We start from the raw sequence: 14,955 nt of genomic DNA on the forward strand, positions 1-14,955 counted from the left end.
CCAATTACAAGCCTCACTTCCTCTTTCTTTATCAATAAAAACTTCTACTTTTAATTTGTATGTCCTTTCAAAGATTTTTACATTTGCTTTTGGTACTTTTATTACGTTATTTATAACGCTGTTACTTTCTTTAGCTCTTTCAGCTTTTGGATTGCCCCTTTTCCTTGCATCTATATTAAGTTTTTATTTATTGATATTGTCTCTTCTTTTGTTGGCTATGGTTGCTTAACTAGACAAGTGAAGCCAGTTGACATTTAGGGTGTAGACTAGTGTTGTGTCATGCTAAATTGTTGTTTGAATACATCTCATTGTTTGTAGCTTTACCCAGTAACAGTTCTGTCCACAACAAAAACAGAAATTGCTGGAAAAGCTCAGCAGGTCTGGCAGCATCTGTGAAGAAAAAAGAGTTAACGTTTCTGGTCCGGTGACCCTTCCTCAGAACTAAAACATTAACTCTGATTTTTTTCTTCACAGATGCTGCCAGACCTGCTGAGTTTTTCCAGTAAGTTCTGTTTTTGTTCCTGATTTACAGCATTCGCAGCTTTTTCAGTTTTTAATAGTTCAGTCCAGTTTACTGTGGTCAGTTTATTTTCGTACTTTCAAAATGTTGCCTTGCTTAAATTTAAAACCTCGATTTATAATTCTGTCTTTTCTTTCTGAGAGATCGTATCATTCCATCATACTATGGTCACGATTTGCAAGATATACTTTTACCATCAGTTTGTTAACTAGTTATACTCATTACACATTATCAAATTCAATATGGCCTGCTCCATTCGCAGAGCTAAAACATATTGGTCTGGATTCTAGCTCTAGAAAACAATCCAGTGCACATCCTAACAGTTCATTGCCTTCATTACATGTTCCAGTCTACTTCTCCTAGTCTCTAAAAGTTTAAAATAAAATCTTCTGTTGTTACCACTTTACTTTTACTACAGGTTTCTCAGACCTCAATATTTGTACACCACATGTCCCACTACTCCGTAACTTTTAAAAATTTAGAGGCAACACCTACTCTAAGATTTGAGATTTTGGGCCAACACATAGCTAAAACAGGCAGTTGATTCTTCATAAGTAATATTAGGGTTTAAGTTTATTAAGGAGGAGCAGTTTTGGTAAGATGCATTAGTTAATTAGAAAGGAAAGTTAACAAGCCATGATACTTGAAGACAATTCATTGATACCAGAGGATGGGGCAATTGACATCTGTGCATTGTTTTCAATAGCCTGTGCAGAAAGCACCCTGCTGTCTACTTGCACTACTGAGGGCTCTTGCTCCATCTTTCAAAGTCCATCTTCCATCTGAAGAAGAGAGCTGTCCGTCCAACAGCGCCACCCTAAGTAAAAACCAGACGCACACGCAGACACGCACACGCACATGCACACGCAGACACGCACATGCACACGCAGACGCAGACACAGACACAGACACATGCAGACACAGACAGAAATGTTGAACTGGAAGCCTGAGCAAAGGGAATTTGGTGTTTCCAGGACACTCTGTGTGTTTCCAGAGAGAGAAAAAAATTGGTGTCTCTGCTGAGATCACCTTATTGCTATGCATATTAGTTCTGAATGAGATGATTTTACTTATTCTAAGAAGTAACTTTTAGAAAGGTCCAATTTCTTGGACTGGTTTAGAGTCTTGTATCGTTTTACGGTTATAACAATGATGCTGGATCTCTGAAGCAGAATTGGTTTCTAAATCATGATTTGGAGCTCATATCTGGTTAAATGTCCCAGTTATATCCCCTGCTGATCCCTTTTCTATTACTGTTAACTTGACATGAAGTTTTCCCTCCAGCCTTCCTAATTTGTCTAAATGTTTATCCATTGTCCTATTTGTCCTTTGGTTGAAGAATTTGAATAATTTCCCTTGGACCCATAATGACATCAGGGTGACCAAGATGAGTGCTTGAACATTAATATCCTCTGGAGGTTTCTTCTGCTATTAAAGGACTCTGCTACTAGGGAAAAAGTGTGTTTGGTGTTTGTTTGTCTTCCGTTACATTGCAATATTTCAATGAGACCAATGACACCAAGTGTGCAAAAGGTATTTGTGTTAATGCTTTCTCATATGACTTGCTGGAAGCTAAAATCCTCTTCAGCAAGGCATTAGAAAAACTACTAAGCGCAGCCATGCCAGTTGTATGCTCGCTCATCGGGTGTTTGAAACTCGAGTCTGTGTTTCATAGTGTCTTCATTTTAATATTGTTAAATTGCTGTTATCCCAGTTTGAGAGCGAGGGATTAGTGAGAGAGTTGGGGGACCAGGGAGAGAGGGATTAATAGAGGTGAGAGATTTGAGAGTTGGTGATTCAGGGGGCCAAGGTTGTGAGAGTGGGGGAGAGAGTGAGAGAGATGTGAGAGCAGGGAATGAGAGGATTAACTGCTCTGGACTTTGCCCAGATTGATCCCCAGCAGTGCAGAATTCCTGCACTCTCTCTGTGACGTTGAAGTCCCTCCCTTATTTGTAACAAAACTGATAGTGTGATGCTGTAACAATTTTGCTTTTCCTCCTTAAAATTTCTAGAAGAATGCTTACAATAATACCCACCTGATCCCACATCACAGGAATCAATCAAACTAGTGGCTTTCACCAGAAAATACTGAGAGCCACTTTGGTTATTGGAAAAGTTTAATTTGGCCAAATGTTGAATTTAAAAGTATAATTATAGATTCATCACAATGCAGTCCTTCTGAAAGCTATATTGGTACAATTAAATGCAGGTGTTGAAGCACATTTGTACATGTTATGCCCAGGGTGATCCAACCAAGTTTTGGTTTGTATCAAGTAGCACTCCTAATATGTTCCTAAAATACAACGTGCTAGACGTGAAATGAAAGTCCCTTTCCCAGAAGAAAGTGTTAACAAAGGGTGGTTACATTCCTGGCTTGTAATTTTATGAATTTGAAAACCTGTCTTGAACCTGACTGATACAAAAAAGTTCTCAATAACTGGCTCTTTCAGTTTATCTCCTGCTAATTGTTTCCCATCTCTGGCTCACTTGCCTGTCTTGAGTCACTGGTAAGCTTATTCACCCTCCTGCTCTCTGTTTCCCTTCCTGACTCTCCAGACTTCCTATGTGACACTTCCTTCCCACTTGCCTACCTTCCATCTTCTGAACCTTGAGACATACACTCACCCCCTCAGTACATCTGTCAAAGTGACCCATTGCAAGAGTTCTATTAAGTGGTCACTGCTGTCTTTGGGGAAGGGGTGGGGGGTGGGTGGAGTCTGAAATTCTAATTGCTCATCCTTGATACCATGCGGGGTTCACGCTCTCAGTTTTGGAATCCCTATTCAAGCCCAAGGGGAGAATAAATACATTATTATAAGGAATACTTAGAAAGTTGAAGTTTGAATGTCAAGACTGAAAACCAGTTGTTAAGTTTTTAAAAAAAACATTTGAAATCAATGCACTCTATCCTATTGTTTACTCCTTAGCCCATTTCCCCTTCCCTATTTTCTGTATATAAGCCAACGTTTTCCCAGCTACCATCAGTTCTGAAGAAGGGTCGCTGGACCCAAAATGTTAACTTTGACTTTTTCTCCACAGATGCCAGACCTGCTGAGCTTTTCCAGCAGCTTCTGTTTTTGTTCCTGATTTACAGCATCTGCAGATCTTTTGGTTTTTACATCTGTTTTTGTAGCTAGATACAAGTTTCCTTTTAAAAATTTTGCAGGTTGTTCTTTTAAAATATAAGTACCAGTTCACTGATTTTTATTTAAGCTAACATTGTGTAATTGAACGCAGACATCTGTGTGTATGCTGACGAATGTGGCAAAAAGGATACTGAAAAATTGTTCCTTAAAACTCTATTGATCAGCAGCCAATTCTTTCCAGTTACCACAGCCCAACAAATGCACTAACATTTCCATGACACCATTTGCAGTTTAACATTGTTTCAGTGTTGCTGTTCAGTTTTAAATCTGATCACAAATCAATATGAACTCCATATGATGGATCCATATGTTGAGGAATTCATCTAGGCCAAAACAAAATATCGAGAATCTCAGAATTAAGGCGCTTGTTGACCTACAAGTTCTTAAATAAATTTACCATGGTCAGAGAAATTTAAAAGACATTTGCACTACAACTGCACCATTTGAGCAAGCTACACACCACGTTGGTTTCTTGAATGGAGGGAAGGCATTTTGTGCAACCTCTTGATTCAACTGTTGGGGGACTAGATCATTTCAGTCACCAGCCAATGCATTAGTGATTTCCAGAAGTGCATTTTCAGCAGTAACAAATGTAGTTACCTTGGTTGAGGTAACGAACCATACCAACGTTGACACTGAACACTAAAACAAATTGGTCTTATTCATTTCTCTGGTCTAGTGCTACCAGGACTGTAGCTAGGAACAGAAAAGCAAGGCAACATAGAGGAGCAGCCATTAAATTCTATAGACATGTTCATCCTGACTGCATAGATTGATTTCTGCAATCTGAAAAGCCTGTCTTTTGACTTTTCTTGTCTTGTTGATTTTTTAAAATTCAATGAGGTTCAGAAAAGGGTGGTTGGTTAGACTAGATTTCATGGCTTGCTGCCTTTGCAGTTAAGACTTTAGAATTTTTACAACGTCATTGCAAAATGCAATTAAATTCCAATTACTTTTGGATAATCCTAGTTCTGGAAAAATCTATGGTACATATAAAAATGAATGTACATTTAGTAGCTAAAAGTTATGTTTTCTTCCAACATCCTTTTACACAAAACAACTTATTCTCCTCCAACTGCTAAGGAGGATCTCCAAGGTAACCATTAGTGTTATTTCATGACTGGCTGCTAATCTGATCAGCTAGCCAAGCCACATGAGATTGGTTTCTGTTCTGCTCTTACAGAAGTGGGATGCCTTAGTTGAATGTAGTGTTCTGTTCAGCAGCTTAAATAAAATAAAGTGCACAGAAACCAGGCCAATGTGAAGAACGAAGGACAGCTCTTGGGACCAATTCCTGTTTGTGGCAGAGTACTTTGGTTGCTTTCAATGATGGATCATTTTACTAAACAGAAGACATTTTATATTTAAAGGATAGTTAGTTTTGGTGTATAAGTATCATTCTGATGTTCTTGGTGAACCTTGAGACCACCTCCTATGACAGGCTGTCAGCTCGCTGCCAAAACTATTACTGTTCGAAACATCGTTTCAAAAACTCTTAACATCCATACAATTAAAGTGATTTTATCTTGCCCCGTGTACAATCCAACAGTATCAACCATATATTTGCCATAGCTGGCTGCCATTACAATACGTCTAATGCTGTTGTGAAAGGAAAAAGTGAGATTAATGTTTAACTCTGCATATCAGATGAAAAAATTCATGCATTTTGGTGATTTTCTTTCCGATATCAAACATTTAGTGATTGCAATGTTACTTCAAAATGTTGTCCTACATGAGCTTGAAATTACCTGAATGAAGGAAGTTTGGATAGTGTGAAGTGACAGAATTGAGACTGGACATTGGGGAAGCTGAAATACACAGTTGTGATCAGTAAAAGTGTGTTGTTTCATCAGGAGCTATGTCACAACTACACTTCTGCAAAAGGCAGTATTCTGGCATTTTGTGGTTACGGAGTGAGGGAAATCCAACATCTTTGCTCTGCAATAATTAGTTTTTTTTAAAAAGTGTCTATTAAAATGAACACATTAGACATAAACACTGCAGCTTTATTTCAATGGTATACATTTGGCAAATTATTTGGATCTCCTCCTGGGAGCCAGATTAAATTTGGCATGAAATACGATTGCGTGATTACTGCAGTGGAATGTTGCACCAGGCATATGACACAGACATCAATCATTTGTAAAAATGCAGTGGATCTTCATGTTGGAGCCTTTTGTGCCAAAAGTGAATTGTGGCGGTAGATCATGAGGTGCCTCTCAAAATTTATTCACTGATCCTCTAATATGAATCAACTATTTGCAACTCATTTCTTTTTAACTGGAATTTTTAAAATTAAAATCCCAATTGTGTTTGTTATTCAATACCTGTTTTTATTATAAACAACAATGTCGTTTCTAGGTTGAGACAGTGGGGTGAGATTCGTTCTTGGCTTTTCTGAAACTTGTCTGCTTCCAAATATCCATTTCTCTACTGCTTTTCCAAATGTTCCTCTATTATCAATTGTATGTTTAAGATGTTGTTCTACTTGTACTGAGTTAACATTTGTTGTTCACACCTAAATGACTGATGCTTAGTGAGTTCACTGAGCGAATATGTCAGAGTCATAGAGATATACATCACAGAAACAGACCCATCGGCCCAACCCGTCCATGCCAACCAGATATCCTAGATAAACCTAGACCCATTTGCCAGCATTTGGCCCATATCCCTCTATACCCGTCCAGACGCCTTTTAAATATTGTAATTGTACCAGCCTCCACCACTTCCTCCAGCAGCTGATTCCATACATGCACTATCCTCTGCATGAAAAACTCGCACCTTGGGTCTCTTAAGACTTTCGCCTCTCACCTTAACCCTATGCTGTCTAGTTTTGGACACCTCACCCCAGGGAAAAGACCTTCCCTATTTACCCTATCCATGCCCGTCATGATTTTACAAACCTCTACGAGGTCACCCCTTGGCCACTGACATCCAGGGAAAGTAGCCCCAGCCTAGTCAGCCTCTCTCTGTAGCTCAAACCCTCCAACCCTGGCAACATTGTTGTAAACCTTTTCTGAACCCTTTCTAGTTTCACAACACTTTTCCTATAGCAGGGAGACCAGAATTGCACGCAATACTCCAAAAGTGGCCAAACCAATGTCCTATACAGGCGCATCATCTCCCAACTCCTATACTTAAAGCATGCCAAATGCCACCTTCACTGTATATGTGTTTAATATAATCCAAGTTTACTGTGTGTAATTCATTGTAGTTTATTAGGAGATAAGGCCATTTATTTTGGCCAGCCTCAGAGATGATACATGGTAATAAAAGGTAAAGTCGCTGAGGCCCCAGAGGATCATAGGTTTGCTCTTTCATTAGAGTGAGACGTCTGGTGGTGAGGTCAACCTGAAGATCAGCTTGCCTCAGGTGGGGATCAAGTTTGAGAAGATGGGACCTTAATGGTGACCTGAGCTGGTGTGGAACTAAACCCATATTCTAGGCATCACTGTGCTGCAAAGAGAGACATACGGTGAAGATTTTTATCAGTAAATGAAGCAACCAAAACGTGGACTCAAAAGCTGAGAAACAAGAGGCATATGGGATTTTAATGACATACCAATGAGATACAAAGTGGGAAATGCTTGAGTACCAACTGAAAACTATGCCAATTTATAAGGAGAATGATTACTGTAATGCTGTTGTAAAATAAACTGGTTGCTGGTGATTTTATAATATTGAAAATGGAAGTTAGAGTTTTTGTATTCTTTATCAAACACCGGCCCTGAAAATTTGACTTAAAGCCAATCTTCAGTCTTTTCCCTTAACCCTGTACATTGTTTCGACTTAAATAATCATGATTGCTTTCTAGAAAGTTTAAATTGAACTTGCCTCCATCATACCCCCAAGGCCATGAAACCGCCAGCTGTGGGAAAGTTTTTTCTTTCCCCACTTCACAGTTTGAATCTTTTATTAAAAGAAAATTTAATACTGTGTCCTCTAGTTCTCAATCCTTGTCTGAGCAAGAACTGTTCGTTCCTATCGGCTCTGCCACGATGCCTCATGATTTTGAACACTTCTATGAAGTCTCCCCTCAGCCTTCTCCTCTCCAAGGAAAAGAGCTCCGATCTATCCTCAACTGATGGTCCTCATCGCATTTTGTGAACCTCTTCTGTACTTTCTGCAATACATTCACATCCGTCCTATCATGTGGCACTGTGACTGTCCATCATACCCCAACTAAGGCTTAATCATTATCCCATATAAGTTCATCATAATCTCCCTGTACTTGTACTCTATCCCTCTGTTCATGAAACTAGAATACTGTATGCTTTATAAACAGCTCTCTCTACTTATCCTGCCATCTATAAATACTTAAACTCCCAGGTCTCTCTGCTCCTGCATATTGTTAAAAGTACTGTCCTTCATTTTATACCATCTCACCATGTTCTTTATCCTGAAGTGCATCAATTTGCACTTAATCACATTGAACTTCATCTGCCACCTATTACTCCACTCTACCAAGTTTGTCAATGCCATTTTGAATGACTACACTGTCTTTCTCCCAGTTTGCGGTTCTCCCAAGTTTTGTATCGTCAACAAACATTGAAATTGTCCTTTTCACACCTTGATCTAGGTCATTTTTATATATAACAGGAAAAGCAGGTCCCAATACTGGCCTCTGAGGAACCCCAGTACATACCTTCCTTCAACCTGAAAAATACTCCCATCTTCTTTTATTCACTATGGGATGCGGACATTACTGACTGGGCTACCACCTATTGTCCATCCTTAGTTGCCCTTGAGAAGGTGGTGGTGAGCTGTCACCATGAACCACCACAGTCCATGTGCTGGAGGTGGACCCACAATACCATAAGGAAGAAAATTCCAGGATTTTAAACCCAGCGACACTGAAGAAATGGTTATATATTTCCAAATATGGATGGTGAGTGGCTTGAAGGGGAACTTGCAGGTGGTGGTGTTCCCATGTGTCTACTGCCCTTGGCCTTCTAGATGGAGATGGTCATGAGTTTGGAAGGTGCTATCTAAGAATTAGTAGTGAATTTCTGTAGTACATCTGTCGGCACACTACAATGGTAGAGGGAGGGGGTGATTGTAGATGTGGTGCCAATCAAGTGGATGTTCTTGTAGCACAGTGGTAGTGTCCCTGCACTGAGTCTCACCTGCAACAGAAATGTGTAAAAACATCTCTGAACAGGCTGATTATGTGAGGCTCAGAAAAGGTGAATAGCCAAGGTATTTTTCCTAAAGTGGAGGAGTCCGAACAAGAGGGCATAGGTTTAAGGTGAGAGGGAAAAGATTTAAAAGGGAGCTGAGGGGCAGTGTTTTTATACAGAGCGTGGTGCATATATGGAATGAACTGCCAGAGGAAGTGGTAGGTGCAGGTACAGTTACAACTCTTAAAAGACATTTGAACAGATACATGAATAGGAAAGGTTAGAGGGATGTGGGCCAAACACAAACAAATGAGAATAGTTTAGGTTGGGAAACCTGGTCGGCATGGATAAGTTAGACTGAAGGGTCTGTTTCCATGCTGTATGACTCTGACTGTAATGGTAACCCCCAGGATGTTGTTAGTAAGTGATTCAGTGATAGCAAAACCATTGAATGACAGGGGAAGTGGATAGATTGTCTCTTATTGGAGACGATCATTTCCTGGCATTTGTGTAGCATGAATGTTTATTTGCTGCTTTTCAGCCCAAGCCTGGATATTGTCCAGATCTTGTTGAATTTGCACATGTACTGCTTCAGTACCTGAGGCTTTGTGAATGACACTGAACATTGTGCAATCATCAGTGGACATCCCCAGTACTGATCTTATGGAGGGAAAATCATTGACGAAGCAGTTGAAGGTGGTTGGGCCTGGGACATTGCCCAGAGGAACTCCTGCAGAGATGTCCTGGAGCTGAGATGACAACAAGCACAGCCATCTTCCTATGTATCATGAGTGAGACCAACCACCAGAGAGTTTGCCCCTGATACCCAATGATTCCACTTTTCTAGGGCTCCTTGCTGCCACACTCGGTCAAATGTGGCTTTGATATCAAGGGCTGTGACTCTCACCTCACCTCTGGAATTCAGCTCTTTTTGTCCATCTTTTGAGGCTGTAATGAAGTCAGGAGCTGAGCGGTTCAGGTGGAACCCAAACTGGGCGTCACAGAGCAGGTTATTGCTGAGCAGGCGCTGCTTGATAGCGCTGTTGATGACACCTTCCATCACTTTACTGATGAAAAAGTATTGGAATTTTTTTTATACTTTGCATTGGGCCCTTGTCAAAAAGACAAAAAGGTGGAAAAAGTGATGAACACAGAGCAGAAATGAATAGAAGGATATGCTAATAGGGTAAGATGAAGAGAGACATGAAGCTTGTATGCTTGTGAAAATCTTTTTTTTATCAAAAAAGAGCAGCCGCAGGACAAAAGTCTCCCCCTCCCCATTCTCTCCCTTGATTGCACTCTCTCTTGATCTCTGTCAACTCATCCCCCCCCTTTATTTCCCCGTTCCCCATCCCTCTTGCTTCCATCTTCACTTTCACAGCTCTCTTCCAGCCTCTTTACCTCTTTTTCCTCCCCCATCTCCTAACAGTCTCCTCCTTTCACCACTGTGCCCCCCCTCCCCCCCCCATGCCCATCTTGCAGATTCCTGCTGCTGCTCCCTTTCACCACCACCTTCTCCCTCCTCAAACCTCCTTGTAGCTGCCTCCTCATCCGCATGCTGCTCTGGCACCTTCCCAACCGACCGAATTTCCAAATCCCGCAGAAGGCCCCCTACCACAGCCAGAGGCGTTCTGAGCTCAGGAGAAAACCAGCCTGTGATTGGAGGAGCAGTGTCTCATCATTTCCTACCATTCCCTTTAAGGGGATAACCTTTCTCCATTAGCTCCCCGTATGAGTGAAATTTCCTTGGCCATTTGGGGACTTTAGGGTGGATTCACCCACTGCCGCCACATACTGTGAGTGCAAATAAATGAACAAAAGAAGCTTGTTTATTCCCAGGTCATGTCCAAACCCATGACCACTTCTTTACAGAAGGATGAGCAGCAGATACATAACATCACCACCAGCTGCAAGGTGCCCCTCCAAGCCACTTACCATCCTGACTTGGAAATCTATCACTCTTCCTTCAGGGTCGCTGAGATAAAAACCTACAACTTCCTCCCTAACAACGGTGTGGGGGTGCCAGAACAAAAGGGCAGCTCATCTTCTTAAGGGCAAGTGGGGATCAGCCAAAGAAACCCATGTCCTGCCAATGATTTTTTTTTCTAATAAGAAAAAACTGTTGACCAGGGCATTGAAATGACATTCCTGTTGTGCTTCACGTAGTACCATGGGATTTTCCATATGTGATTGAAAGTTCAAATGTGTCCTTTGAATAACCGAGCATCTGATAGTGCAGCTGACATGGCACCTGAACCGACTGCACTCAGAATCAGAGCTCACGATTTTTTGAGCTGAATATTTGGTTAGTGATAGCCCATGTCTTAAAGCATCAAGCAGCGAGAGAGTAAAGGTGCGTTTCTGAGACAACATTTTCAGCCTTGCTGCTATTATAAGATGCCGTATAATGGACAAATGAGAGATGCAGGTTCGGAAGATGTAGAATTCTAACCATTTGATATAATGGTTTATTAATTGTTTCCATTTAATTCTTATTAATTTGAAATAATTTCACCAAATTCGCAAAAGTAATTCACTATTTTCCCTCAAGTGTTTATAACTCAAGCAGCATTTTCCTCATTTCTGTTTTCTGAAACTGGAGGTACAAGTCCATTATCTTGTATCTATCAGACAATTTTATGGCCTTGAAGAATTTGCTTAACTTTGCACATAAGCAGCCTGCATTGGCTGGAAATTGCTCCCCTTATTCTTGTCAGATGTGTTGAATTGCTTGCCCTTTTATAGCTTCCAATTTTTTTTTTAAATAGAGTTGTCAAATTAATAAGTCTATAATTGTTAGACTGTTTGTAATCTTCTGTTATTGGCTTTCTATTTAATAAGCTATGTAAACCTTCAACACTTCTCCCCTACTTGCACCCTAATTTAATTAGCTATTCTTGGATGCACTCCATCTCGTCCTTTTGCCTTACGAATTGTCAAGCACTGCAGGTTTTAATGACTGTTGCACCATCAATTTGAAGAATTTATTGCCCTACCAGATACTAGAAAGGGCATTGACATCATTTTCATTACTTACAGCCACTGCATTTTATTCCTTTTTCTTGCCCACTTTTGATCGGCTGCATCTTGTCCTCCCTATTTCCTGCTACCCTTCACTTTAGGCAAACTGCTAAGGTTCAGTGGTTGGCTCTCACCTCTGAGTCAAGCAGACCTCGGCTCAAGCTCGGAGACTTGAGTGCAGACTTTGCCCTACTTTGACATTTATGCCAGAACAAACGTTGCTAAAACAGTTTGTCTGATTAATTACTGCATTATTTGCAGGAAATTGGCTGCTGTGTTTCCTATATTATAAGGGTGACTGCACTTCAAATTCAAAAATGACTTATGGGCCGGAAGACATGTTAACATGAGCTGAGTTCATGTAAGGTGCTAGATAAATCTAAACTCTCTCTCCTGCCGATCTCATTCAGCCAACATATTGCTGAAGTGTCTGTTTTTCACTTGGGAAATTGAAACTTTCAGGTCTGTCTCAGATGCTGTCTCCAGTACAGTGCTTCTGGCCAACACCATAAGTTTCTTGAGTTCAGCAATGCGTCAAAAGGTTTCAATATTTAATTCTATAGTTGTGTAATGAGGGATGGACCACATAGGACCACCTTTTGAGCTGAGCTAATATATTATTTCCACTATTTTTCCTAATCAACCTGTTCAGAGATGTTATTACACGCCTCAGGGACAAGGGGGACTTGAACACAGGTCTCTTGGTCCAGGGGTAGGGTCACCACCACTGTGCCACAGAGCCCCTTCTTTAGAGCTAAACTGAATAAAGCAAACAGCTACTTAGTTCTCATGAATTGCACCATTCTGGCTGATTTGTCTGAGATCGGATAGTTGATCTTCATTGTATTATTTCAAAAGCTAGACAGTGCAGCATTGATACTTACCTATTACACCTGCATCCTGTGGGTATTTAAAAATAGCATTGTGTTTTGCACTGTCATTTGATCTCAAAATCCTTTCTGTGAACCAAAATATTATTTTTAAAAATCCCAAAACATGACATGGAGACTCAACAGGAATTACTGGATTTCTGTTTTACTTCAGGCCATACACTGCCATTAATTCTACGATTAGAAGCAGGAATGAAAACATAGGAGCCTGAAGCCAATAGTGGTCCCCATGCTGCCATCCTGCCTGAGATCAGTTTAATCAGCAAAGACCAGGTTTTGAATCTAGGCTCCTGTTTGTCTGTATGGGTTCACGGTGCCTGAGAGCTAAGGAACCAGAGAAGCCTCTCTACATCTTTAAGTTTTCAACAAATTTTTTTCCACCGTCTCACCTGTTTGTTTCGCGGTTCTTCCTTATTCATCCGTATTAGTTCTAATATGACTCGGTAGTTATAATTGTTTGTAAGCTGTTTTTGAGAATCTAATTTAGTCGTTTCATCTCTTTTGTCTTCCGTACCTTGTTTTATTTGTCTTCCCTTTCTTTCCTTCTGTCTCTCTACTCTCCCTTCCTCGCTTTCAAAAAAAAGATATCCCTCTCAGTCTCTTGTATTTGCATCCCCATTCCAAGCCAGGCTAATGAAAATATTTTGTATAGTTTTGAATCTGGCACTCCTTGTTCATGAGCTATGATTTTTTTTCAGAATTGTGATAAATTATTGTAAACATCTTCTATTCTGTCTCTGTATTGAAGCCAACATTTGCATAATTATTAAAGTAGCCTCTTTAGTAATATTTTGAGTTAAGCTTGTATTGAATAAATATTGCCGTGCAGCTCTTGAAACCATGGACCTCTTGGCAAATCTTTTATTACAATTCAAAATGTAAATCTTGGGGTATGTTTAGACACAAATTTAAGTAGACAGTCTTACGCAGACAAATATTTAGTTATCTTCAGACATCCAGTGTTAGGAATCCTTAACTGCAGTGCATACTCATTATGGAGCATCTCCAACTGAATCTCCTTAAAGGAACAGCAAGAAAGTCACTGTGGAATTCCCCGACTTGCTCTATGTTATGCTTGTATCTTATGGCCTTAGTTTTAGTTTCTAAGGTGGGGGTGGGGCCCAGTTAGTGCAGTTGGCTGGATGGCTGGTTTGTGATGCAGTGTGTCACCAGCAGAGTTGGTTTGGTTTCCACACTGGGTGAGGTTGCCGTGAACGGCTCACCTTTTCAACCTCTCCCCATGCCTGAGGCAGCCCCCAGGTTAAGCCTCCACCAGTTGTATCTCTCTAATGAGAGAACAGCTCTATGTCTGGTAAGACCATGGCAACTTTTTACCTTTCTTCCACAAGTAAAGCCATTGTTTCTGCTTTGTCCTGACACCCAACTGCAGCACCTCCAACCTCCCTTACCTTTCCAGTGTCTGTGTACATGTTTTTGCTTTTCAAATCTATGTCCATCTATCGTGCAACTCATGTTTGAATTGTCAACTTGGGTCTCCACGCAGCTGCATTACTGAAATAGCCTTCACTAATGGTATAAATTAGTTCCTATGTGGGTATGATTGTGAAATCTCCGTTCTCATCCTTTTTGATACGTCTAAATCCCATAAATGACTTCAGGCCTTTAAAATTGAAAACAAAGCCAATCCTTTAAAAGCCTTCTCAAGTCCATCAGAGCTTTTGCTCACTGCTGACTTTCTTTTCCAATTCCAAATCTCTTATTGGTCAAGCTTGATGGGATGTTCTTTGTTTTAAAGTCAGAGTATAAGCTGACGTTGCTGCTATTGTATGTGAATGGTCACTGCATCATTGTTTTGTTATCAGTGATTAATAGGCCAGGTTATCAAACATTATTGTACAAGGTCACTTTGGATGACAAGGTTGCTTAGCTCTCAGTATACTTTCTAGTTTGCTTTCCTTTTTTAAAAAAAGGAAGATGTTTATATGTGCTTAAAATATTCTGTCAACTTATGTAGAATGAAATAATATTTCACTTTTCCTTGCAACCGCAGGAAGTGCTACACCTGCCCCTACACCTCACCCCTCACCCCCATCCCAGGCCCCAAGAAGATTTTCCACATCAAGCAGATGTTCACCTGCACATCTGCTAATGTGGTATACTGTATCTACTGTTCCCATTGTGGCCTCCTCTACATCGGGGAAACCAAGCGGAGGCTTGGGGACCGCTTTGCGGAACACCTACGCTCGGTTCGCACTAAACAACTGCACCTCCCAGTCGCGAACCATTTCAACTCCCCC

General features: G+C 40.6%; 1 protein-coding gene across 11 annotated transcripts in view; it reads left to right on the forward strand.

The window, feature by feature from the left end:
• The window catches only part of mark1 (MAP/microtubule affinity-regulating kinase 1), a 172,674-nt gene that overhangs the window by 81,175 nt on the left and 76,544 nt on the right, over positions 1-14,955 (forward strand). Inside the window, exon 4 of one of the 11 annotated variants that reach the window (XM_048600847.1) lies at positions 6,991-7,179. The exons of the other annotated variants lie outside the window; for them this stretch is intronic. Coding sequence (XP_048456804.1) covers positions 6,991-7,071 — 81 coding nt within the window. The 3' untranslated portion in view covers positions 7,072-7,179. Of the gene's footprint in view, positions 1-6,990; positions 7,180-14,955 lie in introns of those variants that run through there. 11 annotated transcript variants of the gene reach the window in all.

The sequence above is a fragment of the Rhincodon typus genome, chromosome 9 (assembly GCF_021869965.1).
Source record: "Rhincodon typus isolate 14 chromosome 9, sRhiTyp1.1, whole genome shotgun sequence".
In the NCBI taxonomy this organism is placed as follows: Eukaryota; Metazoa; Chordata; class Chondrichthyes; order Orectolobiformes; family Rhincodontidae; genus Rhincodon; species Rhincodon typus.